The sequence below is a fragment of the Agelaius tricolor genome, unplaced genomic scaffold (genome assembly GCF_023055355.1).
Source record: "Agelaius tricolor isolate 1412-34295 unplaced genomic scaffold, bAgeTri1.0.p SCAF_1, whole genome shotgun sequence".
Classification (NCBI taxonomy): Eukaryota; Metazoa; Chordata; class Aves; order Passeriformes; family Icteridae; genus Agelaius; species Agelaius tricolor.
In genome coordinates, this window is record NW_027269261.1 from 42,542,148 (window position 1) to 42,568,770 (window position 26,623).

At 38.7% G+C, this 26,623-nt stretch overlaps 2 protein-coding genes across 4 annotated transcripts in view; one reads left to right on the forward strand and one right to left on the reverse strand.

Annotated features, from left to right (window-relative positions):
• Positions 1-351: 351 nt before the first annotated feature.
• On the reverse strand, positions 352-15,464 carry ARV1 (ARV1 homolog, fatty acid homeostasis modulator). The gene is given in 5 exon segments (XM_071431492.1): positions 352-2,158; positions 2,649-2,873; positions 4,065-4,218; positions 5,868-5,987; positions 15,126-15,464. Coding segments are annotated over 5 exon segments (945 nt in total). The 3' UTR covers positions 352-2,051.
• Positions 15,440-26,623, forward strand: part of TTC13 (tetratricopeptide repeat domain 13) — a 38,858-nt gene continuing 27,674 nt past the window's right edge. For 2 of the 3 annotated variants that reach the window (XM_071431463.1, XM_071431470.1), the window contains exons 1-4: positions 15,440-15,661; positions 19,297-19,391; positions 21,576-21,651; positions 24,346-24,416. In XM_071431463.1, coding sequence (XP_071287564.1) covers positions 15,463-15,661; positions 19,297-19,391; positions 21,576-21,651; positions 24,346-24,416 — 441 coding nt within the window. In that variant the 5' untranslated portion in view covers positions 15,440-15,462. Of the gene's footprint in view, positions 15,662-19,296; positions 19,392-21,575; positions 21,652-24,345; positions 24,417-24,460; positions 24,608-26,623 lie in introns of those variants that run through there. The other variant, XM_071431480.1, reaches the window with a different exon arrangement.

Below are 26,623 nucleotides of genomic sequence, written 5' to 3' on the forward strand. Positions count from 1 at the left end.
GTGTCCTTAAGCTCCCCCTAGATTTATGAAATATTAGTGTATTTGTCATGTTAGTTTTGGTAAAGGAGTAACTTTAACACCAAATAATGCTGAATGCCCTACATTACTAATGATGCCTCTGAAGACTGAGAACCTGTACCACACCTGCTTTTGTTCCACAGCTCTGTAGCTTTTAATTGTCCTCTCTTGCTTCAAAGTTGTGTAAGGGCAGTGGTGGCTCCTGGCAGCATTACAGAGTGCATAATTGATACATTATCAGTGTATGTGACAAAATAAGTAAACACTGCTTCTTTCAGAATGTGTTCATGTCCATTCTAGGTGTTCTGGAAAAAACCTCAGAAAATACCTGAAATCAGTTTTTAAAAATTCAAAATCAAGTTTAATTTAGGAAGACTGTTCTCAAATAAAATTTATTTACATTGTATTTACAATTTTGCTGCTGACAAAATCATGTTTACATATAACAACCTGCATTAGTTACACTGAAATGGGCTCCACTCAGCCTCCAGACTGAAACCACTGCCAGTGCCAGTCTGGATGTCAGATGCTCACCAAAGCTGCTCTGTCACTCCCCAGCTAGGCACTGGAGAGAAAACAAACAAAAGGGCTCATGGGCTGAGATAAGGATGGGGAGAGTTTAGTCACCAGTTACTGTCATGGACAAAACAGACTCAACTTGGGGAAATTAATTCATTACCAATCAAATGAAGAGTCTCCCATATTTAAAAATGTTGCAATTGGGGTTTCTTGCGTGCTGTCAGCCTTTGATTTAATAAAAGAGAATCAGCAACCATTTGCTTTTCTGATCAAATAACTTGCATAGCATGGGCAGTTCCATCAGACAAACATGTTTGATGTCTTTTGTGGTCATAATCTAGACTTACTCTAAACCTGTTGGGAATTAACTTGAAGATGTTGCAAAATGTTTTTTGATTAATTCTGGAAAACACAGACATGAGACAGCATCTGAGAAAAACAAAGAATGGAAGTAATCCCTATGGACAGTACAGCCTTCCAGAACTCAAGCAGGAGAGTTAAATATTGGATGGGATGAATAGAAACTGGTCTGCACAAAAGTGGGTTTGTGCCCTTTTTACTGTCTTGCAGACATTGATTCTATCAATTCCTTTGTGGGCCACTTAGCTCTCCTTTTGCCTGCTGAGGAAGAAGGTGCAAAACTTCTATAAATGTTTCTTCATTAATTTAGGCCTAAACATTTTTGTTTGTTTTATTATTCTTAAACTACTACTCTATTGCTGAATGGCCTCATGTTTCGATTTTTGCTTCCACTCAATGTGCAGCCAGATGAAGACTGGGTGTGGGGAATGTGACTTAAATTCAGAAGAAGCAGTATCCTGAACAGCCCTGCATGTTGGGGGTCAGTCCTTTCACTCTCCCTTCAGCTTTCAGAAGAAAGCAGCATTTATGAGATCACACAAAATTTCAAGTATTTATGAGATTACCTAAAATGTCAAGCCAGTTTAAAACTATCATTCCTAGAGATTACTCTAGAAGTAGATATTTTATTATTTTGGATTGTTAACACAAACATTCCAGAGAATGCAGCTTGGCTTTCCCACTGTAGTTTCACTCTGGAATACTTGCCTTTTCTCTAATAAACTATTTGCAAATGTTCACTTTTCTCTTTGAAAATCTGGTTTTACGGAAATATAAATTTTGGCTTTTTCATTTTTTCCACTGACTCCCTTCCTCTTAAGGGAACAATTCATCCTCCTCTCTCTGCCAAAATGCACTGATTGGTAGCAGGGCTGGGTTTTTTTAGTGTACCTTTCTTCTTAGAGCCACAGTGATACAGCCAGATTTGTAAAACTGTTAGGATAGTGAGACATTCGTATTTTTAATGGGAAAATAAACAACCTAAGGCTGAAGTTTTATGGCTCAGCACAGGAAATAGCCAAATTTCTAATGCTTTTTTGTTATCTATCACCTTCTTTATCCCTATGAAAACAGTGCTTTCGGAGCCTGCTGGCAGAGATCATTCTTAGAAAATTATTATCATGTTGTTGGTATTTCTTCACTGGGCTGACATTTCAAACATCCCATCCCATTTTCTGGAACAAGCAGACCACACCATTTTCCAAAATTAATCCAAAGAAGATGGCAAACCAAGGGACTATTCGGTTCAAGTTCAACGTAACTGCAAAAAAAAAAACCAGAACAAATTTATCATGTACCATTTAAGAAGATCACAGAAATCATATGAGAATTCATATTAATTTGTGTGTATTAGAAATCACACAAATTTGTTAAAAGTCTGCATTCCAAAGACATGAACAAAATTAATATGAAATTTTCATTTTTCAGAAACTCAAAAAAAAAATCTATTCTATGTTTCAATGATCCATGAGTTGCCTCACATTGTAACAGATGGATCTGGTGGATATAATACTATTTATACAAAGAGACGATGGTGAGATAAGAGGTACTTTTTTTCTTCCTTTTTAATTTCTTTTTGTTTCAATCACTTTTTATTAAAGTTTAAGGAACAGAGTTTTAAACTAGAGCTATTTCAGTCACATATCTGATATAGATTAAAAAGATAACAATAATAATGACTTCTGTAAAATCAGTAGTCTCTCACACATATTCTGTACACATAATGCAGTATATAAAATGCAAAAATGTACCTCTAATTGCCTGAGAGTTTGATATCAAGACAAACACTTTTATAAATGCAAGGCACAAAGGTGTGTAGTCGTGCTCCCAAATAACAGCTGGAATTAGCAGGAGCTTTCCATAGGTGGACAACAGCAGTGCTTTGAGAAGTAAGATGAAGTCAGACTTTCTTTTCAGCATCTCAGGTGTCATCCACCACAAGGTAATGAAAATACCAATGAAAAATGAAGTTTGTTCTGAAAGGAGATAAGAGGTGTTGGAAAGAGAGAACAACGTGCCAAAAATCAAGTCCAGATCTGAATGAATTTCAGTAAAATGACATGTCCCAAATGCAATAGAGTCACTTTTTAAAAGCCACAGGCAAATGTTCTCTATCTCCTGTGTTCATTTTAATAGCCAAATATTCCTTAAACCAATTCAGAATCATGACATTCAGAATAATTCTATCACAGGATTCTATCTGTAGGATTATCATATTTGTGATTTCTGACTCCATATAGGGCAGGAAGTTAAGCACAAGAACCTCTTCACTTTCACTTTTTAGCAACGAGAAGGGTTTTTTTTCAACTGTCTGTTAGGCTGTAAAACAAAATCAATCCTTCTTTGCAAAAGGTCAGCAGCAACAAACCCTTTTCATACAGCATGAGAAAGGACACCAAGGTGAAAATACCTTTGAGCTACCAGACTTTTTTTGACACCACTCCTGTGATATGCTGGCATTAATGCAGATGTCAAAGAAACTCCCACAATAATGGTAATAGATGAGTCACTACTGAAAAATAAGTTCAATATTTTTACTGACATATTATAAAAACCCACTTAAAACAACATTAGACAATAAAGGATTTAAATTAAGCTCTGAATGTGTAAGAAAAATACTAGTTTTAGTGTGCAAGTTTGACTTAAACACTATCATCTGAAAAAGTATGAGAAAAAATGTTTTAACCTGCATAGAACAAAACCTCTTCCCTGCCTTCAAGTACAGTCTTAGAATACACTGGTCTTAGAATACACTGCTCTGTATTTCAGTTTATTTGTTTAAAAAAACAACCCCAAACACATACAACTTTTCCCATTTTTTACTTGAGTAAGGTTGTATCACCTTAATGAATAATAAACCTTGAAGTCAACATGAAGCATGGAATAAGGCTGAGCTTTACATTGATCTTCAAACTATGTCAAAAGATATCAGGCAAAGATTTCTGAATATTGCCACTTTTCAGTCTCTTCATATCTAATGCTGATCATATCAGTCTGAACTGTAATCAGGACAGGTATTTCCATTAAATGCAGGCAAATTAGAGTATGTGTGTAATTGTTTAACCATACTGGGTTGGGCATCACATCCTTTCTCTATCAGTTTTTGCAGTATGGGCTTGAAGTTCTTCGGTGCATAAAGAGTATATAATACAAATCACCAATCTTACCTAAAGAAGCTATGCCAAACATTCTGTAAAAATCCCATTCTTTGGCATATCTGATTAAGTCATCAGGATCTGTATTTTGGCTTGAATCCTGTAGTTGCAACCACCTGATATAAGCTTCACAGAGCAAACAAAATACGCAGAGCTTCCCATGAATCTGGTAAATGAAAGAATAATAAAAGGAGTACTATTAAATCAGCATTAATTAAAAGTATTAGTAAGAAATCAGCATTTAAAAAACATTTAAACACCTCAACACAAACTCTGTAGGTGTATTACTTTTCTTTAGCATATAAACAAAATTACTTCTGCTGAGGCACTAATTTATCACATCATCCTTTTAACATCTGTTAGCATAATAGTCAAATTATAACATGCACAAAACTGCATCAACAGTTCTGTACAGAAGAAGGTATATAACTGTGCTTAAGGCCTGATTGGGAAGGCTATTCAGCTAGGAATGAAAAACCAAAATTGTACCATTGCTAGCATAGAATTATATTATCTAAAATTTCTGTTTAAGGGCAACTACTCTATTCAGCAAACTGGTTTAAGTAGCCTTGTTTCTCTTTTTCCCTGGGACAATCTCCATTAGAAGAAACTGGTGGTGTAGTTATACCAAAATATTTCTTACCTCATATAAGAGTGAGGCACCAAAAATAAAGGTAGCAATATAACCAAACAAAGCTATTTAAAATATCTTCTGAAGTGACATCAAAAATTATGTTGTGAGGGCTAACAGTCAGCATGTTTCCACATTATATAGTCTGTAAGCCAGTGCATATATGAGGTGATTTCTGGTTTTATACATATTTAAACAAGCCATAACAATTTCTGTGCTGGATTCTACTTTTTCTATTGGAGGAAACAGTTATGTCAACTGCACATAGATGCATAGGCTTTGCCAGTTTAAAATTCAACTCAAATTATTTTAATAGATGAACTTTTCACAGACAGTCCTTGCAGAAGCCTCACAGGAAACATCATTACAAGTCTCCAGAAGCACTGAATTAATTAAAAACATTTAGATAGATTTATGCTTGAAAGATGAAGCGAGTGTATTTATCTACACTGCTTAAACTGAACTGGCTAAGAGGTACCAACATGAACACAGCACATACTTATGCTCAGAGATTTTGCTCTAGATTAGCTTCCCTCTCCTGGGAAATCAGTCCTTACAGTAAAAATATGCAATACTAAAACACTGCACCTCCAGACTGGCCAGCCCAACTATGTAATTCTGCATCAACCACAATTCAAGTGAAAGCACCAACTTTTGCTCTGGCTTTGAGGACATGATTAATTACACAGAAAGAAACTTGTGAGAAATTAGTACAGTATGTTTAACTGGCACAGTATTGTTAATTTGGTATGTTATACTCCTATTGCTCATTTGAAAAAGAATTGTTTCCAACAGAAATTCAATTTGAAAATTAATCTGCAATTAAGTCTTTCTCTTCCAGTGGAATTTAGCACATCATCCTTTTAGCATCAATTAACATGATAGGCAGGTTAGAGGTTAAATAGAAAACTGCATGAACCAGTTATATGATGAATAGAGCACATGGAATCTCAAACTCCCACTGTTAATGAGACAGCTTCTGTCTTCACAGAAGTGATGCTGCAATATCAGCAAATACAAAGTCATCTTACATGTTGAAGAGAAGGAACTGCAAAGAACTGTTCATGCAGTTTTCTATTTAACCTCTAACAGTCTTTAAAGTTTTATAACTAATACAACAGACTTAACCAAACCTAAATATATTTTTAACAAAAAAGCCACAAGGTAGGGACATAGCAACTTACATTTATCTTTGTGTTGAAAAGAATGTGCCTGTATGCTTGTGCTTTGCATAAAACAGCATTAATCAAGATGATAACAGGATCATACTCGATGTATTTATCCACAGGTTTCTGGCAGGATTTCTGAAAATCACAAAATAAGAAGAATTAGGGGGAAAAAAGGAAAGGAAGAGTTTATAAAATTTTCCTCTCATCTTAGTACAACTGGATAAACACAAATTAGCAATTCAATTATAAGTAGTTTTTCCCTAATGTCATCTTCCATTTTCAATACAGAAAAATGGCTTCTTCTCCCTTGACACTACACTTGACACACAGAGCTCCCTTATAAAATAGAAAGATTTATTATTGATTTTTACAGGCTTTGGATTAAGATCGATAATGAAATATGCAGGAATAGACTTAGTTATCATTTTGTGCTCCACAGATGCAAAAAACTAAACTACTTTCCTAAGACTCAAGAAATGCACCAGTATCATGCTAAAGGTTAACTGATCATGGCTCATCTGCATATTTGGTGTTATTTTGGGTATTTTTAGAAAGAAAAATAATTTCTTCTATCACTTCTTTATTTTCAGAGATGCTTTATTCTCCTATCCTATCCTATCCTATCCTATCCTATCCTATCCTATCCTATCCTATCCTATCCTATCCTTTTTCTTTCTTTCAAGGAGACAGTAAATGTTTTTTGCTGTTGCATTGTTCTTCCATACTGTTTAAGGATGTTTCAACCAGTTTTCCATCATTAAGCAAACACCAATACATTCAGAATACTGATAATGTAGTTTTCACACAGACCCACAGCCAAAGAGTCAGTTGCCACTAAGCAGTGATAGAGCACTAAACCATCACTTCTCTCAAACACATCTGTTAGGGAGGTTATTTCACCCAGACCACTGGGAACTGCTTGTCATCAATCCCTTCCAGCTTTATTGACTTACCTGCCTGGCTGATTGAGCTAGGGCTAATAAGAGGCTGTTATACTGTGAGCAGGGGGGTTAAATAACCTTACAAAAGGCTCATCTAGCAGACCTAAGGGGCAAGGAAGTAACTTCTAGCAGTGAGCTGAGGAGCAGCAGAGCAGCAGCAGCCACCACTTCAGTTCAAACAATTGCACTTGCAGCAGGGTGCTCTCCTGCAGGCCAGCTTTCTCCTGCTGCTAATCCTCCAGTCTGGTTCCTCCAAGCTGTCCTCAGCTAATCTTGGTCCCCCAGGCCTTCACATTAGCTGCCATGCTGAGAACACAAGAGTCACAGAAATTATCTTTATTTCCATTTTAATGAGTGCATGGTGGTGCACTGCCAGAAGAGAAATGTTGGCACACCACCTTCTGAAGTGCTGGAACAGTCAAAAATGCAGCATCAGACAACACACACCTCCAGATAAACTCCCAGGACAGAACATATAGGTTTTTCAATTTTCATTTTTCTGTCATACAAAGACCAACTAAGTACCACACTGCTGCTCACTCACCCTGCAATAGGATGAGGAGGAGACTCAGAAGAAGGTAAAACCCATGGGTGGTTAAAAGAAGAGTTGAAATAAAGCAAAATATAATAATAATAATAGTAATGAAATGGAAGATAATAAGAGGGAGATAATGCCCAGAAGAAACAGGACAGGAGCTGCACAACATGGTTTCTCACCAGCCACTGACCAATGCCCATTCCATCCCTGAGCAGTGATCAGCCCCTCCTGGCCAACTCTCCCAGTTCATTTACTGGGCAGGACACTCTGTGGGCTATGGAGTATCCCAGTTTGGGTCAGCTCTCCTGCCTTTGCTTCCTCCCAGCTCCTTGTGCACCTGCTGGCTGGCAGAGCATGGGAAACTGAAAAGTCCTTGGCTTGGGGTGAGCACTAATAGCAACAACTAAAACATCAGTGTGTTATCAACATTATTCTCATTCTGAATCCAAAACACAGCACTCTATCAGCTGCTAGGCATAAAATAAAACTAGCCAAAACTAGGATGGTGTCTAAAGTTAACACTGTCTTGCTATTTAACAGAATCATTTTTGTAGAATCTGAGAATGCAGAATTTCACCAGCAAATTGACTCAGAAGTCCAGCATCAATGTCAAGGAAAGCATCTGAACAAAAGCATAAACTGAAGAGAGTGTCTAGTGAATGCTGCAACCTATAATCAGTGTTTCTTTGTCCAGCTTAAGGAAAAAACTCATTTCAGTAAGACAACACTGTGTATGACAGTACACAGGTTGGATGTAATGAATTAAAAAACTCCCTCAACTAACCAAGAGTCTGAGAAATCTAAAAATAAAGTGAATTAGATGGAAAAAGGACATAACACAAGACCACAGTTATAAGATTTAATAGCGTGAAAAAGAAATTGCTACTTTAATTAGAGGCAGTGTCTTGCTTCATTTCTTTCTACTGGGAAATCATAAACAGATATTCTTATAGGTGGTGATTTGCATATGTCAAATCACTGGGTTGATGTAGCATCAGACAAGTGCAATTTTTTTAATAGGTTTATTCACACAAGCACTGGACAAGTCCATTCAGAGTAAGATTATTCAACACAATGGGTGTCATAAAGGTTAGATGAAGGGTATCCTACGCACACCCAGTTTTATTATGCTCTCAGATTCTCCTACAACAGAACATTTTCTGACCAGGACCAAAAATCTTTCTGAGTTAAGAATGGTATTTTCAACTGAAAGATTCCAATCAAACACTAATCAAAAAATTTGCAGTTAAGAGGTATTGAAAAATTTTCACTGACAGCTGACATGAATTTTAGACAATGAAAATTTATCAGACCCACCATCCAGGCAAAACCAACAATTCAGAAATTTACTGCAGATATATACAGAGACTGCTACAAATGAATACACAAATAGTAGTGTCTTCTGCCCCACAGCTTCTGGCAGCCAAATACCAAACCTTCTTTGCAGCTGTGAAAATTATGTTAAATTTAGTATTTCTGTCTTCTAGAGTAAGATGAGAGCCCCATTCTTAGTATATATTATATTCCTAAGATACTTTATTTCTATCTGAGTCTCTGCTGCAAGAAGGAAAAGTCCTCTGTGCTTACCCAGCCAGTGACCTAGCCAGCATGAGTTCACCCAGGGATTTGTGAGACCTACAAACCACCTTTGCTGCAAAACACTTGTGTGTGCACTGCTACAGACTAATTGGATGATGGCTGATGTACCATTAGTTCACTACAGAACTAATATTCCCTCTAGGAAGAATTTTTTCCATATCTGGCTATTTCATTATTTTATCCAGCTACACAACTAAAACATCTGACACCAACCTCAAATGCCTAGGAAGGAAACCTGTGAGTGAAGCCTGACTTCAGCAAAATCAGTGCAAGCAAGGACTGATGCAGTTTAATACACATATGTTTCACTAGATAATTTCAGCTAGTTAAAGGGATGTAACTTTGGGGACACTGATAATCACTAACACTTTGAGAGAAGATTGGTATGAACAGCTCAGCTATGGAGAACTGCTTGCACTTTTAAGATTTTAGTCAGGCAATTTAACTCCAATCCTGGCGCTCACATCTCGTTCCCCACTGCTGTTCTGCACAGCTCTAGTCAGTGTCCTGGGCAAGATGAGTGAAGAAGGCACATCTTTGACATACTGAGCTTTTTCATCTTCTTTGGACTTTCTCCAAGATGAGCCTCAGTTATCACAAAAGCAGTAAAAAGAGGTAACTGGATTTCTCCACGCTTTTAGCCATTTTTCAACTTCTACCTTAAATATGTAATTGGCATCAGAAACAAGTAACTGGTAAATTTTTTCTTGAAAAAATAGACACTACTTTGATTAAAAGGTACTTTCAGATTACGTGTCAAAAGGAAAGTCAAGCTTCACACCATAAATTCTATTTGCACACCTTCTGATTTGGTAAATTTAAGGAACATTATGAGTATTTGATACTGACATACAAAAGTCCACAGATACTGTGCTCCCCTAAAAAAGGATGTTAAAAGTATATCAATATTCTAGTAAATTTAAATGGCTATTACTTTAAGAACTGTTTGACTAATCAAATATTTAGGAAGATTTGACTATGCTTGTTTGTTGTTTGAAAAAAAAATCTTCCATTTTCATAACTTAGAAGTTTGCTTAGTTATCTTAAAGAAATTTAAAACCAATTAGCAAAGGCAAATTAAAGAGAAAACTTCAAAAGTGAGTACAACCATCTTCTTTATAGTGTAGTATATGAGATTCTTTTTGATCAAAGCAATCCAAAACATTTAAGGAAAGTAACATACATTTTAAAGTCTCAGTTGTATTAAATATGACCAAAAAAACCAAAGTACTGATATGTTAATTCAAACTTCATGTCTATCAGGCTTTTATAAATCACTACTCAAAAGACATAACTCTTGCTTTGTTGATCAAAGATACTCAGCTTGGAAACAGTGTTCACAAATGTGTGCCCAATACAATACAGTATTCAAATATTTGAGAAACACCTTCTGTCTCTGAAGGATAAAGTTTCTAAAGTATATGAACATGACTTTTTTTGGATTTACCTCTCTAATTTTAAAACATTACTTATTTTTAAATACAAATATTTTGGGATGGGGTTTGTGGAAAGTAAAAGAATTCTTGAAGAGGAAGCCATAGGACATGACAGAAAGTAAAAATATACACTGAAGAACAAAGCTTCATCCTGATCTAAAACTACCATGAAAACCACACCAGGAATACATTTGCAAATCTCTGGGCATTAGAAATATCAATGAAACAGTCTTATTATAGTATTCCTTTCTCCAGGGTTTGGACTTTGGCAAAATTAAGCTACAATTTTTTGCTGGACTACACATACAGCAAATTGTAACAACATTTACATAGCTTCCACATGAACAGAGGTCCATTTGCATAGGTTCATAGGCAAATTAAAGACTCTTGTGAGAGTGCCCTTAATCCCAATTGCACCCTTAAATAATAAAACACATGAGCTGTGCTGCTTTCAGGGATGGATTCTTTATTAGGGATGCAGCCAAGTGTCACAGTAGACTGAAAAACAAAACAGCCCAGTTTCAGATGCATTCCGTTTCAGAAAACAAAAATATTTTTTTCCCAGTAGTGAGTTGGTCTGTAAACAAGTTAGGTAAAATTAGCATATATTATTTTCCAGGATGATCTTTGTACTCCTGACAGATTCTTTACCATGCCACATAAATGCTTTGCATTCAAAGCAAGGTCTCTCTGCCTTGCTGGAAAAAAAAAAAAAAAAAGAGCTTTTCAATTATTTTTTAATTGCAGAAAAGCTAAATGAAGTGTGCACTGCTCAGGCAATTTAGCTTTCTTATTACAAAACACAAGGGGGATCCTGACTGTGCTCTATATATTGCAATAAGTAATTTATTTTCCTTTGTTATGGTCTGGAACATTTTTAACATTTTATTTTTAAACATAACAACATATATGAAATTGAAAACAGAATTTTAGAAATGTTTGCATGCTTTTCCTTCCATTTCTGAATAAGTGAAGTTTGCTAATTTCTTTTTGTAATCATTGCACTTCACAGTTTATTTGAGGTTAGCCAATCATGCTCCCACCCCACGCCCCAGAATTATTACTGTAGTAGCAGTGTTATTTGAACACTATTTTTTCCTTACTGTTCTTAATGGCTGGTTTGTAATACATTTAGTGAAGATTTGCTGTATTATTTACAGATCAATTAAATTTTAAGGGTCTCAAAATAATTAGGGAAAACCTTTTCTAGAAGGAGCCACCTAGGCTTACCTTCACAATCATTTGTCACTGGAAATAGGGAACACATCAGTCCATTACAGATTAGGACTAAACCCAGACCCAGGAGATGCAAAGTGAGTGCCAAACCTCACCTCCACTGCGGGCAATCCTAACATGCCCATGGATTCCACACCCTCCCTGCCACTCCTCAGTTATCACACTGAACAAAAACCATATTGAAGAGCTCCATCTGTCTCTTGTAATGCTGCTTCCACAGCTAAGTACATGCAGGATGAGAAAATGGCTCATCCACTAAATGTGCAATGCCAGAGGTCTGGGCTAGGCTTCAGCTGAAAATGGCCTTAATTAAACAAAACAGACTTAAAAAGAAGTTACAGAAGTTGAGGAGTTTGTGGCAGTTAGCCACCTTGCAGAGTTATCAAGAAAAGACACGACCTTTCCAACCCAAGTGTACCGTGTGGACTTCTATGTTTTATAGAAGAAAGTTTCTTTAGTTCCTTCAGCATCTATTACAAATTTATTCCCAGAGTGGATAATAACACTTATGAGGTCTTTAATGCTTGCCCACATTAAAATTACAATATGGAGTTCAAAGAAACTTTTAATTATATTAAGAGCAGTAAACTAAAGTAAAGCAACATTAGGCTGAATTTCCAAAATTGTACTCTAATATTGTGGGCTGGAAACACATGCTCCTTAATGAAAGCTTTTAGTATTTGCCTCTGGAAAAAAAAATCAGTCTTCTCTTCAACAAATTAATAACAGAATACAAAATCGTGGTATTTTGCTTAGGCATTCAAATTTAAATCTTCCACCTCAAAATCACATCCAGATCAGGTTAAACACATCCTGAAATAAATGCAGGGCTAGATAGAAGTTGCTGCTGGGAGAACTTAGCTTCTTCAATCTTGAGATAATGTTCCAAAAAGTGCTGAATGACAGGGTTGTCCCGAGAATGGCAAAGACCGTTTAGATGCAGATTTCTTAATGTATCAAGGATGACTTTAAAAGAGTACTGGGGAAAGTCTCTAGGTCCCTATGAAACAGTGATGATCTTGACAATGTTCTGTTTGTTCCCAATTTTCTGGGGCCCTCTATTTTACTTACCATATGGAACAAATGTTGGGCTGTTGTCTGGCTTTTTCCTTAAGGTGTCAGTGTTTCCAGGTACTACTTGAAAATGGGAATGAAACACAAGTGCTTTTTAACAAAAAAAAAAAAAAAAAAAAATCTAGATTATGCCCACTGGCCTCACTTTGAATATCACTACACAATCTTTCTATGAATTTTTCACTTCTTCTTTCTTAATGCTACAGTGGAGTAGCAGTACTCAATGCTCTCACTCCAGAAGACAGATGAAAAATGTTCTCAGGCTGAGTGATCACACCTTCTAATCTCACCTCAGACCTTTCAATTTTTCTTCAGCTTTCCTTAAGTTTTTAGAGGCCTACACTCTAAGTTTTATATATAACTGATATAAATGATGTTTCACACTGTTAAGTGGGGTCTTCATATATTTTTAAGTGCAGACTTCTAAGCTATCATTATTTTCAGGTTTGATCATCAAGAAGATTCATAACACTGACACACTCATATCCCTACTCATGAAAGTCTGTGAAGGGTATCAAAGGGCACTCAGTACTTGACTATTTTTCGTTGTCAGCAGCATGATGATGAACAACTTTCCAGGTCTCTGGCCAGAGCACAGGCTTGCCTGCATGGAACAGAATGCCTGCAGAAAGCTGGAACAGTGACAAAACCATCCTTGCAGATGAAAAAGTAAACCAAGCACTGCTCTACTGGTAACCATGGGGACAACAGTAGGGCTTTCCTGCCCAAAGTCACATCAGTTCAACTGAAAGAATCTTCTGATCTTGGCAATCTTTCAACATTCTCATCTCCACTTCATGTGCCATGAGCTAACATGTTTCCTGCTCTCAGCACTGCCAGAGTGGCCAGAAATTGAAGGAAAGCTTTATGATAAAAAATGTGCCACGTAAGAGCAACTAGAACTGAACCTGAACCATGCTGACTCACAACAGAGCCAGAGCAAACAGACTGGTACGAGTCAGTGAAAAATGGTACAGATCTGGGTCTGCATGGAGAAAGATGGACAGAATTCCAGATTGCTAGGAATGTGTGATTCTTTGCTCTTTCTTTTACTCAATTTGTTACTCTTTTTATATGAGTTTAGCATTTGTGATGAATACAGCAAATGGGACTTAAGTCTTTGATTCTACATGGCATGCCACAACTCCAACAGACCAAGACCTTTGGTCCTCAAATGGTTAAATGCCAAGGGGAATGAGTGCCATCTACTGGCTTCCAGGTTGCCTTAAATCTGTTTATTAGCACCAAATTAATAAGCAAGAGAAGCTGTAGATTTCAATGAGGTCTCCCCTCAGCCTCCTCTTCTCCAGGCTGGATACGCCAAGTGACCTCAGCTGCTCCTCATATGGCTTCCCCTCTACATCCTTCATCAGCTTTGTGTCCTCCTTTAGATGCTTTGCAACAGCTTTATATCTTTCTTACTCTGCTTTGCCCAAAACTGCCCCCAGCACTCGAGGTGAGGCAGTGCAGAGCAGAGCAGCACAATCCCCTCCCTTGCCTGGCTGGTGATGCTGTGCCTGATGTCCCCCAGGACAGGGGTGGCCCTCCTGGCTGCCAGGGCACTGCTGGTTCATGTTCAACTTGCCACTGACCAGGACTCCAGGTGCCTTTAAATAACCATCACTCAGACCCTGACATTCAGGCCCAGTGGCACGGGAGCTGTGTTCAGCCATGGAGCCATGCTCAGATCTGCCCTTCAGCAAGAACCAGGCTGAGCACACTCAGCAGCAGATGCACTACAGTGCCAGTCAGGACAGCTCCAGCACAAAGGGGCACTCAAGGAACAGGAGGAAATGACATTGGGAAGCAGAGCAGACAGAAAACCTGCAGTCACAGAACGGGTCAGCTTGAAAAGGACCACACGGGGTCATCTGGTCCAACCTCCCTGCTCAGGCAAAGTCATCCTAGAGCACCTGGCACAGGATTGTGTCCAGAGGGTTCTTGAACATCTCCAGTGAGGGAGACTCCACAACCTCTCAGGACAATCTGCTCCAGTGCTCGGTCACCTGTACAGTGAAGAATTTCTTTCTCAGATCCAGGCGAAACTTCCTGTGCATCAGTATCTGCCCGTTGCCTCTTGTCCTATTGCTTGGCACCACCGAGAAGAGCCTGGCTCCATCCTCATGACACCCTCCCTTTAGATATTTATACTCATTGATGAGACACCCTCCCTTTAGATATTTATACACATGGATGAGTCCCCCTCTCAGCCGTCTCTCCTCGAGGCTAAACAGGCCCAACTCTTTCAGCCATTCCTCACAGGTCACCAGGATTCAGGGAAAGCGGCCACAATGCGCGAGCATGACTGCAGGGGGCGCTCCAAGGGGCTCAGCCGCCCGCGTGCCACCGGGCCCACTACCACGTGCCGCGCGCCGCCGCCTGCTGACGTCAGAACTTCCCACGTGCATTCCTGGCCTCCCCCCACCCACTGCTCGCAACCCCGACTCACGCAGATGGAGATACGGAGCACCCCGCGCTGATAGTCCCGGTACAGCTCCGTCGCCTCCCCGTTGCACTCGATACAGCGGTAGGCGCCGAGCGCCGCCATGGCGCGCGGGAGCACGCCCAGCCCTGTCAGCTCTTCCACACCGCCTCCTCGTTTCCGCGTTCGGGAGGGCGGCCGAGCCAGACCGCGCCGCACTGCATCCCGGGAGCTGTGGTTTTCCTGCCGCTGCCGCACGCCGGAGTGCGCCGATGGAGAACTCTATGTCCCAGGGGGCAGTGCGACGGCGGCCCCGTGGGAGGGGCGGTGGGGACACCCCGTGTTCCCGGGCGAGGCGGCGCACATGCGCGCCGTGAAGATGGCACCTGCCGGCGGGCTAGCGCGGGGTCTGTGGGTGCCGCTGGCCATGCTGGCCGTGCTGGCCCCGGCCGCCCTCGCCCTCACCGAGCGCTTCCCGGCGCTGTCCCTGTTCCAGCAGGAGCGGCACCGGCAGCGCCACGGCCCGGCGGGGGAGTGGGCGGAGCAGTACTCGGCCGAGTGCGGTGAGTCAGGGGCGTCGCCGCGGTGACCGCCCGCAGCCCGGGGCGGCGGTGCCGAGGCCGCGGGGGCGGCGGTGCCGCTGGGGGCCCAGGGCGGTGCGGGGTGCCGGCGGCCCCCGGGCTGTGCCGCCGCTGCCCTCGGCTGGCTCACGGCGAGGCTGCCCGAGGGTGAGCGGCAGCGCCGAGCCCGCCGTGCCGGCGTGTGGCGCGGAGCCACAGGGGCTGTGGCGGCAGCGAGCCCGGGAATACCTCTCATCCCTGGGACGGGCAGACCTTGGGTACCACACGGCAGGATCCCTGCTGCCCATTCACCTCTCGAGCCCGGCAGCTGGACTCTGCTGCTTTTTCATTCCTGAGCTCAGTAGTATGGGGATACGCCTGTACTCCGTGCTTGTATTACTGAGTTTCTTAGTACAAGGAGCTGCCGGAGAGGGTCCAGGGGATTGGAGCGTCTCTCACGAAGAGAGAGACTGTGGGAGCTGGGCCTGCTTAGTATAAAGGAAAGAAGACTGAGAGGGAATCACACGAAGGTGTCAAGAGTATGGTGCCAGACTTCTTAGTGAAGCCCAGAGACAGGATGAGGAGCAGTGAGCACAAACTAAAATACAAGTTCCAGTTCAACTTGGGGAAGAGCTACTTTGTATGAGGGTGTCAGAGCACTTGGAACACGCTGCCCAAGGAGCTTGCAGGTTTTCTCTCTCTGGAGACATTCAAAACCTACCTGAATGTGTTCTTGTGTCACCTGCTTGAGGTGATCCTGCAGGAGGGTTGGACTGGATGGTCTCCACAGGTCTCTTCCAACCATATCAGTTCCGTGTTTCAGTGAGTGAGATGTGGTTACAGTTATATCTATTTACTGGTGACCTGGATGCTTCTCTTAGGAGTGCCAAGTTTGGGTAGCAGATCTTCTGCTATTTTTCAAGTTAATTGATGTCTTGTAATACAGGCATAGTTAAAACTATTTTTATCTGCTTGAATATCTTTTGTATCTGGATCATGTGGTTTAATGTGTTGTGATTGTTGATCTTGAGCATGGAGTGAATTGAGCCATACACAGATGCCAGTCTGAATCGCAGTGTGCACCCAATGCAGATGAAGAAAAAGGTCTATCAGTTGCTTGGAATGTGATACTAAATTATGTATAAGAGAATAACCGGTGATGTGTCATGACATCTTAGCTGTCAGTATGGTTTTGTGATTGTTTTTCCTGCCCTTTATTTTGTAAAGCCTGTGCTCATATCAGCAATTCTTGTGGTCCCTAACAACTAATATAAAATTAATGTAATCCACTTGAATAATAGACTTCGTGGAAATACCTTCTTATGAGCTTCCTGCGCCTGGATTTTTGCTTTCTCCCCTCCCTTCTGTATGTGCTTTTGTCTTCACATTATAAAGTTCTTTGGTTAGTTTTTATGACCTTTTTGTGTGTGTGTGTGTGTGGCTACAATGGCTGAGAGCCATAGTACCTCAAGGTGAAACCAGATCTTGAAAGTTATCTCAGGTAACTGTTGCTAGAAATTATTCAGGGTTAAGCATAAAACAAGAAGACTTTCACCGAGTGTTGAGATAAAAATCTGTATACCCTACAAGTTAATAAATGGCAAAGTACTTGATTACATCTGTTACTAGACCTGACATGAATGATTGACTCAAGGCACTCCTTTAGAGGTGGAATTGGAAGATTAGATTTTGATGTAACAGCGGATGTTGTTTTAAAGAAACCAGTGTAACTAGGATTGGTACAAAGAGTTCTGCTTGAATCATCAGGTATCCCAGGTACCTTGCATGCACTGGTAGTAAGATAGGCCTTACTTACAGAACAACTTACTTACTTTCAAATAGCTGTATACCAATTCACTCCTTGCTGTTTACATGCTAGGACTAAATGAATTGCCAATTGAAAAATTAATTCCCTTGAGCTCTTGGTCTTTGTTTTAGTTCAACTTGCACAGAAGCTGAGATTTTTTTTGGTCTCAAATAGTTTTCCCTGTAGCCTACTAAAAGGTCCAAAGTACTTTCTCTGGTTGGTGTTTCTGAAAATGAAGAAAACTTCATTTTCATGAAGTTGTTAATGTGGTTCAGTTTTGATTGTGGCTGACTTGCAGACAAAGGCAGATCCATTTCTCCATATGAGTAAAGCAGTTGGTTGCCCCAAGAACTGCGAGATTTGAGGGAGTTGTAGCTTGTATCAAGCTTGTGGCTTGGCTGTCTTATTCCCTACCACCTTACAAAAAATTATTTCAGTAAATCCTTGCTGTTGTGAAGAAAATTATTCCAGAGGTAGGCCATGCCTGTGCCTCTTTGTTTTGATGTCTGAAGCAAAAGTTTCTTGTTGAGTCTGCAGCCAAAACTCTGAAGTTACTGAATCACAAGCACCAACAGGAACAAGTAATGTGTTAATAACGCTGGCGTAGCACAGGAGTGTTTGACCAATGTGAAGAACAAAGGGCAGTGATGAAACCTCATGCTGGCAGAGCTCCTTTTGGAAACTAGGAGTGGTTTGCCACTGTTCTCACAGGACTGACTTTAAACTTTGAACTTACGCTTTTTACCACCCTTGCTTTTGTTGTAAAACTTCTCCCACTGGTTATCATTTATGGCTCAACGTAGATCCAAGTTCCTATTTACAGGGAATGATTTTAGATGCTTCCTTTATTTCTCTTTACAAGAAGACTGTTTCTTTTTCTTTTTTAGCTCTGTGTTTATGAGAGATAGAGAATTAATTAACTACAATCCTTAAGAAGTCAAAATATAAGAGCACACCCTGCCCCCAGCCTTTCAAACTTAGCATCAAGTTTAGATTTACAAACATCAAGGAAGATGATAAAATTTGGTATTTGTGACATGGTTTCAAGGAGATAATGCTGTATATTTGCTTTTTCTTGTTTATTCTTGAAATATTTAAGGGTGATAGAAGCTCTAGGTTCCAAAGATTTGAAAGTTAACAATTCTATTGGAATAACAATTAAAAGCATCATGTAGAGGAAGTAGTGGTTTCTGTATCTTGTTTGATATCTTAAACTGTTTCTCTGCTATGCCAAAAAGCTGTGTTTGACTTTTAGGAGAAATGAATCAGCCTTAGACTTTTTGAAATTACATTCTTAGTAGCTTACCTTTGTATGTGTTTGGTCAATTACAGTTCATTATTCTGACTGCTTTTTGCAGTCCTTATACCTCGGTTTTCTGCAGCTTTTCCCCTACGTCTTTGTGGTCCATTCCATTTATTTCCCTCTCTGGGATTGGAATGAATTCTGTATGCTCCTTTTTGGATGAGAGAATGGAATCATAATGCTGAAAGAAGACATGCCTACCCCGAGCCCTTGTTATTTGCTTCCAGCTTCCTCCTTTTTCACCTCTGCCCCATTTTTTTAGCACCTCTTTATATTAATCTATTTATAACCAGAACCATAAACATAAGTAGGGATAAAACTAATTAGATGAAGCTTTCATGTCAGCTATTGCTTCCCTGGCTCTGTGGGTGTATTGCTATGGGCAGAGAGCGCTTCATGAAAGTTCTGCCCTGTGGGATGTCCTGTGGGGAAGCTGTTCAGCCAAACATGAGGAAATGTGAGACATGATAATAGAACATATACATAACTCTATGAGTTCCTAAAAGTATTTTCTCTCTCTTCTCCCAGATTCATCATTTTTGCACTTCCATGAATCGGATTGTGACATAGGAGGATCTTCGTCCTGTGAATCTATACTTTCCTTGAATACAGAAAAAATTCTGGTATGTTATCAAGAATATAGTGTACAAAATAATTTTACTAGATTGTTGAAGGTGCAGATCACTTCAGTTGCATAACTAATTAGAATGAAGTTGAGGGAAATAAATGCAAATAGATCTATTAATCAGTAGGCATAGCTGCCCAAAAGGCTTAAGTATGAATAAACTGGGGGAGTGTGTAAGCAATATTTTAACTGGAAGCAACTTCTCCAAAGGTGGCTCTTGGAATTAAAACTACTATACTGCAAATCCACTAAGCCAATTGTTTAACTTGAATGTTCTCCTTAGACTTCATCATATATTGGTCAGAAGATATTTCTAGTCTTGTCCAACAGTACCAGCAATTCTTTCTAACACAGTGAAATGTATATTTGTTAGAAAGAAATTTCCCTGTAAAAAAAAACCAAAACAGTTGTTTTCAAGAGAGCAAGAATTAAACCTGTTGGGACATGATGCTATGATGAAAATTCTCCTGTTCCTTGCAGACAGAATGACTCACATTTTTTGTTTGTAGAGTTGCAGGATGTTTAACCTTTACCTGAATTCAGTTTGTTGAGGTGTGAAACCACTTTCTCTGCCACCCCAACGGTTCTGTTACTCTGTAATGAAAAAACAGATGAGGTAGTGGTACTTCTCCTGCTGTCACATGCAGCTCAGTAATCCATAGGAAATTATTCTAATGTATTTTGAGATTCTTCTGCTCAGGGCTTATTTTCCAATACCAGTGTGGAATCTGGCTATATCTTTGTCTGCAGAGAAAGATGTGTAGATCTGTTTTTGTAAATCCATCAAGGAAGAGATTGTCCTTCAGTAAAAATGTTTTTTCTAATATTAAGACAATTATAGAAGAATAATGTTTTCTGGAGTTAAGTGTTAAAGGTAATTTTCTGAATATTGCCTGAAGGCCATTGGTGATATGAAAACATTGTGTTTGTAAATGCACATGGATTGCAATGTAGATTTAGTTTTCTTATTGTTATATCTGTTGTACCCTGCTCATTTTTGTGCTGTTTTATTAGTGGTTTTTCTCTAGAAGGGAAATAACTGCCACACTCTGTTAGTGCAGAGGTGCAGATATAGGCAGAGTAACAATTTTCAGTGGTACAGTGTAATGTACAGCTCATACATCGCCGCCTTTAATTGCAGTCAAAAATAAAAGGTTTGCAAAATCCATTTGCTAATCATTCTTGCTTTCCAAAACACTTAATTTCTTAGAGCAGACCAAATGTTCTCCTCATTATTAGACACACAGGGCAAAAACTGTGCAATGGAATCTGGCCATTTAACTTTTGCACTTTTTAGGTAAATGAAATGTCTGTGTCGTGGACACAGTTGGTGTGACTACTTTTGATTGGACAGGCAAAGCAACCTTAAAGGAGAACAGTAGTGGAAACAAGCTGTTTAGTTGAATTGAAAGAAGATAACTGAATGGAGAGAGATGTTACTTTTCCCTCTTCTTGTTTCCTAAAACAGTTTGAAAGACCTATTGATTTAAATGACCATTTTGTATTTTTCTAACATAAACTACTCTGGTAGGCTTGCAGCTGTCTATGAAAAGTATTTGTGGAAATAAATAGAATATTTCTACATTTCTGAGGGGCTTGTCTTTGACACTATTGGTTTCTATAGATGCATTATTTAGGGAACAGACATCTTAGATAAGACTACAGTTTGAACAAAGTGTAGAACTGATAGAATGTCATTGTTGAAAGGACAGCCTTTTTAGTATGGCATTGTGAAGCTTAGCTTTTCTATATTGGTGGAGTGTTGCTCTTTTCAGTGTTTATTTTCAGCGTTTTACTCTTCTGCAGTACTCTTCCCTTGCAGGAGACAAAGGAATAACTATAGGGCAAACAGTATAAACTTTCATAAGAAGTAAGGCATCTTAAAAAGGCCAGAAAACTTCACCTTAAGCAAAAGCAATTCAGTCCCTGGTAAAATGCTGACAGTGTTCTTTCTGAGGTTTGGTTACGCTTATGTTAGAGCAGAAAACAGCAGCATCTGACTGAAGAGAAGCTTTTCTCCCTGTGGAAGACTAGGAATGAACTTGATTTCAGTTACCTTAGTGAAATCATATTAGTTTTACCTTTGTGTTTTAAGGCATTCTCTTAAGGATTTAAGACATGGATTTTCTGTTAAATTCTGTGTTGTTGTTTGCTGAACACTTGAAAATATGATGTTTTACAGAGTCAAGCAAAGTTGCTTGCCGAGCAGAAACGATTTCCATTTGCTACTGATAATGACAACACAAATGAAGAACTGGGTAAGATGTTTCATATAAGGTTTGTGCAGGTGAATGATGTGCTATTGATTAGCACTAAATGTTTTGAAAAATGATGATTGAAGTGATGCATTAACTTCAAATTGATCTTAATAAGTTGTAAATACAGCAAGTTTTCTCTGGTCATATAAAGCATATACTTATCTCTGTTGCTAAAAACCTTTCCTGCTTTCTTCACTAGAATTATTCACCATGTCTGCTTAAGCAGATGATCAAAAAGAATTCTGATTAAGTCCTTTTTAATATGCTCAGCTACTTCCTGTTTCCATTTTTCTGTGATCATTGATGACTAAAACTGTTCAAACATCCAGAAAATGCAATCAATGCAATATGCTTTCTATGAAGCATAGATCTTGGATCTGTTTCCTGTCTCCCCACTCCTCTCATCAAAATTTATATGCAGCAGGAAGACTTTCTGAATTATGTCCTAAGCTGCTACTTGAAGTTTTTTCAAGGCACACTCAGCACAAAGAAATAGGGGCATTTCTAATAAGTGAATAGAAAATACTTTCCTCAAGGGACTCAAAACCAGAGTTGCGCTGGTTCTTCAAATAGAGGTATTACGAGGCAGCAAAGAGATTGTTGAGGATGTGTGTCAAGGAAGACAGCAGAGCATATTTTGTATAAGAGCAAAGAGAGATTTTAATCCCCTCTAATGAATTTAAAATAATTAAGAAAGTTGGGTTTTTTTACATAGTTTCTATCTTCCTGAATTTATCCAGGAACCCTGGGGGCTTAATCTTTTTTTATATTCCTAGACTAGCTAGCTATGTTCATAGGATCCTGCAAAGAATACCAAACTTCTATTCAGATGAAAATATCTGATACTTCTAGTGTCTGTTGTGTAGACTTGGAATACTATGCTGGTAGATCTTTCCTCGTGTTTTGGCATGTAGGAGAAGTAACACAGAATGCATGGGACCCTCTGAAGGAATGTGGGGACTGAAATACTTTGGCTAATGGGCCATTGTTAACCATTGGATTTTTTTCATAATGAAGTACTTGTAGTTTTGTAATATTAAAGATTAAAAAATCAAAAAGATACTGTTTAAAAAGAAGTTGGTACAGTATCAGGTACTAGCTGTCAGCCACTTACCAGAGTTTTGCAGACAGTTCACAGTTCAGTGTGGCATTTTGCCAAGTGTCTTGTATAAACTAAATACAGTTGTTATCAGTAAGGCAACTGAGTGACAATATAAGTCTTGGTTATCTTGCGTCCTCCACATTTTTTCTTAACACTGGAATGGTTGAGTTGACTTTATTTTATGTTCCACTTCTTCTGTGTTCTGGGATTGGAGCCCTAAAGATGATAGTAATAGCTGTATAGTCTTGAAGAAGAATGAAATGAGGAAAATTCAAGAGCTCTTCATCCTGTCCTTCCCCCTGGCCATTTTTTTCCCTTTTTTGGTAATACTTTGTATTTGTGCCAAGTGAAGCTTTTTATGTATTGAGGAGAAAGCCTATATTGCACACAAATATCTCCTTCTTCATAATAGAAGTGCTCCAAGTATGAGACAAGCTCTGGATTAAATACACTTCTTATTTCTTTTTCATGTAACTGTTTTCCTTTTTAATGAACTGTGCTTAGCAGCACTGCCAAAACAATGTGGCTCTGCCTGCCTGAAAGATAAGTGTCCGTGTCCTATTAATAATGCCTTTGCTTTAAATGACTTACTTGTCTCTTCTCATGTTTGAATAAATAATTAAGCTAAGAGGTGCCTCTTCTGTTGTTAAATTCCTTGTAAGTGGGGAAAGGTGAAATCTGCTCGTAGTTCCACTGCCAGGCGTTTGAACAAACTGCCTGGGGGAAAGTTCTCTCTAACTTTCATAGCTGTGGTCTTCAAGGTTTTGTTGGCAGTGTAGACAGAGCTTAGTTCAGAGTTAAGAATTGTGAGAGATTAAAACATGCAAAATGAAGCAATCTTGAGATATTCAGCTGTCAGAACTGAACTTCAGTCATGCAAGCAAATCTACAGCTTTCCAGTCTTGTGATTTGACTGTATTTTTATATCTTGTGGGGATTACAGGAACGTATTTCTAATGGTCTGTTTCTTTTTCAAACACTTGGCTTCTGCTTCAAAATGGGGGATGCACAAGAACTTGAAAGCTTTTCATAATTATAACATAGCTGAGGATTCAGTTGTTTTTCAGTTTTATAAATAATGAAATCAGTTTAGTTGAGGTATTTCTAGGTAATTCAAATGAAGGAAAACCTTACTGTGAACTAATAAAGTTTATCAATATGTGTACAAACAAGTAGAAGTTCCCTAATCAAATTGTCAAAGAAAAGTTAGTGATAGCCAGGTGGCACTTGTAATTGAGAAAGCATCCAGGACTATTGTATTGGGATCATAGTACCTTTTCTGATCCTAAGTATTTGAGAAGCAAACATGGGCTCTTTCCTAAACGACTTGTAAGCAGGAGAGAAAAAGCCCACAGGCAGATCACAAAACCCCAAAAGAGCTCTAAAGAGCACAGTATGAACTGAGTAATCCATGAATGCTAGGTAATGGCTGAGGGAAGTGATGTCATTTTGGTGGCCATTCAGGAATCCTCTGATTAAAGTAATCATCGCTGCAATGTAGGAATTTAAACATTTTACAATTTGGTAGTATTTAATAGCTTTAAAAAGTCGAATTTTTTTCTGTTTTGTTTACATTTTTAATGTTTTGTTAGCAATTGCTTACGTGTTGATTGGCAACGGCTTGTATGATGAAGCTATACGACATTTTTCAACAATGCTGCAGGTAAGTTTCCTGCTTGGACCCCAAAAAATAACTTAATGAAAATATCCATTGCCACATATGGCTTTTAATAAAACAAATATTAAATTAAGTATTTTTAAATGAGAGTAATTATTCTACTGTTTGTTCATTTTCTTTTCCATCCAAACATAAGCATTCTGTTAGAACTGGGTGATCAGTATCTTGGTTATTTGGTGAGTATTTTTCTCATCTGTAGGCATAAAGTTTTTATGGCACTTTGACCAAAAAAGCACGTTTTTTCAGAGGCCTGACCTCTGCAGAGCTCAAGTCTCTTAGATTGTCTGCTTGTTGTGTAGGATGAGGTATTTTAAAGTAGACTTTTTTGGGTGACAGCATGGTGCCAATAACATGAGAGAAAAAGCCCTGACAGAGATAATTTATTGCAAGTGGCAAGTAACACATTGCTTTCACAATGATAAATGATTTTGTATGCTGCCTTTATCCTTTTTCAATGATAAGAATTTAATCAGTTTAATATATAAATAAAACATAACTAATACTTATATTATGAGTGTTTTTCCTGACCAAAATAAAGAATTCAGAATCTTCTGCAGTTAAATAGGAGGTAGTCACATTTAAAACAAAATCCGCCCCAACAATTTATAAGCTTCAACTAAAGATGATTTTAAAATACTTCATTTTTATGGCTAAAAACCTGGGAACATCCAGAAGCATGGACATACTTTTTCATTTAAACTGTTTAAAGTACACAAATGCAATCTGAAAGCAATACTGCAAATAATGGCATGTATTTCTTTTAAGTGTCATATGGCTTGTTCTTAAATTGAGTGGAAGTGTGGCAATTTAATGGAATTATTCCAGGGAATTTATCTGAGGACAAGAATGTTTGGGGTTTTTGTGTGCTATTATTTTTATGTGGTTGATACAGGTTTTTAGTGGTATCTGTCTTTGATTTGTTTTAATGGGAAGATTTTTTTTTTACCCTAATGAGAAATCCTGCTTTGAAAACCACTGGATTTACGTATTGTTTCCTGTTTTTATTTAGAAGGAAACATAATACAGGTGAAGATTAGCAAGATATACCAACCTCAGAAAGATACTGGGAGAGGCGTTTATGTGTTAGAGTACTTCTGCAGTGTCCACATTTCAGTTTAAAGTATGCTTTCATATCATGCTTATGGTAGGCCTGAAAGGCTGTGAAGTAATCATGATTGTTCATTCAGTTTTCCACAAGGCAATTTCAAATACATATAAAGTGAGCATTAAAACATTTAACTGAATTAAACAGACTTTCTTAGCCATAGTATTAAGAGTAGGAAGCTACCTACTGTTGATGTAGCCAAGCGTAAACTTGGAATCAGCTGGAGTCTGGCAAGCTGCCTGCACTGATATGTCACTTACTCTGTTGTTTTGTCCACAGCAGTTTGTTTCTTAGGAAACAGTTTGTTTCTTAGGAAACAGTTTGTTTCTTGGCAGATGTCCCAATTAAAAAAGACCAGGCCTGTGCTACAAACTTTGTAGGACAGCTGTTTTCCTTGCAGGTGTGAAGATGGTGATTCCTGACTGGTTTTCAGGCAAACTTCACTGTATCGGCATTGTTGTGTTGAAACAAAACAGTTTTGCTATGTAGTTCTTGAAATTTGTATGGGAAACTGTGGTTGGAGTAAATGGCATCAAACAAGAAGTAGATTTACTATGTAGGGTGCATCCTGTCTAAGTGCCCAAGTAGGAAAGTCACAAAATTAAATCTAACTCAAGGAAAGTTGGTTTGAATTTTACAGAACTATTTTAGTAGAATACCTCTGTTTTTAGTTGCTGTCTGAATATAAATTTCATCAGGATGTCATAATATCTTGCTCCCAAATTTTACATCTCAAATTTAAATTGCATGCAAAATAAGCTTTGAGTGGCCAAATTTTATGTATCTTATCAGTTCCGTGACATGAGACAGAAGAAGTTGCATAATTACCATAATTGTAAGTAAGCATAATTACCATAATTGTAAGTTTACAAGTATTGCATTGGGTAACAGAGTATTCTAATGAATATTGTGTATTGTAATCTAGTCTAATGTACACAGGGTAATAGTTTCTGGTAGGTGGCAGGATAACTGCTCTCTGTTTGGCTTTTTTATCAGACAAATACTCCAGAACAATTCCATTAAATTGAATTGGAAGTTGTGAGCATATGAAAGTATGGACTGTAATACAATAAATTTCTTAGCCTGG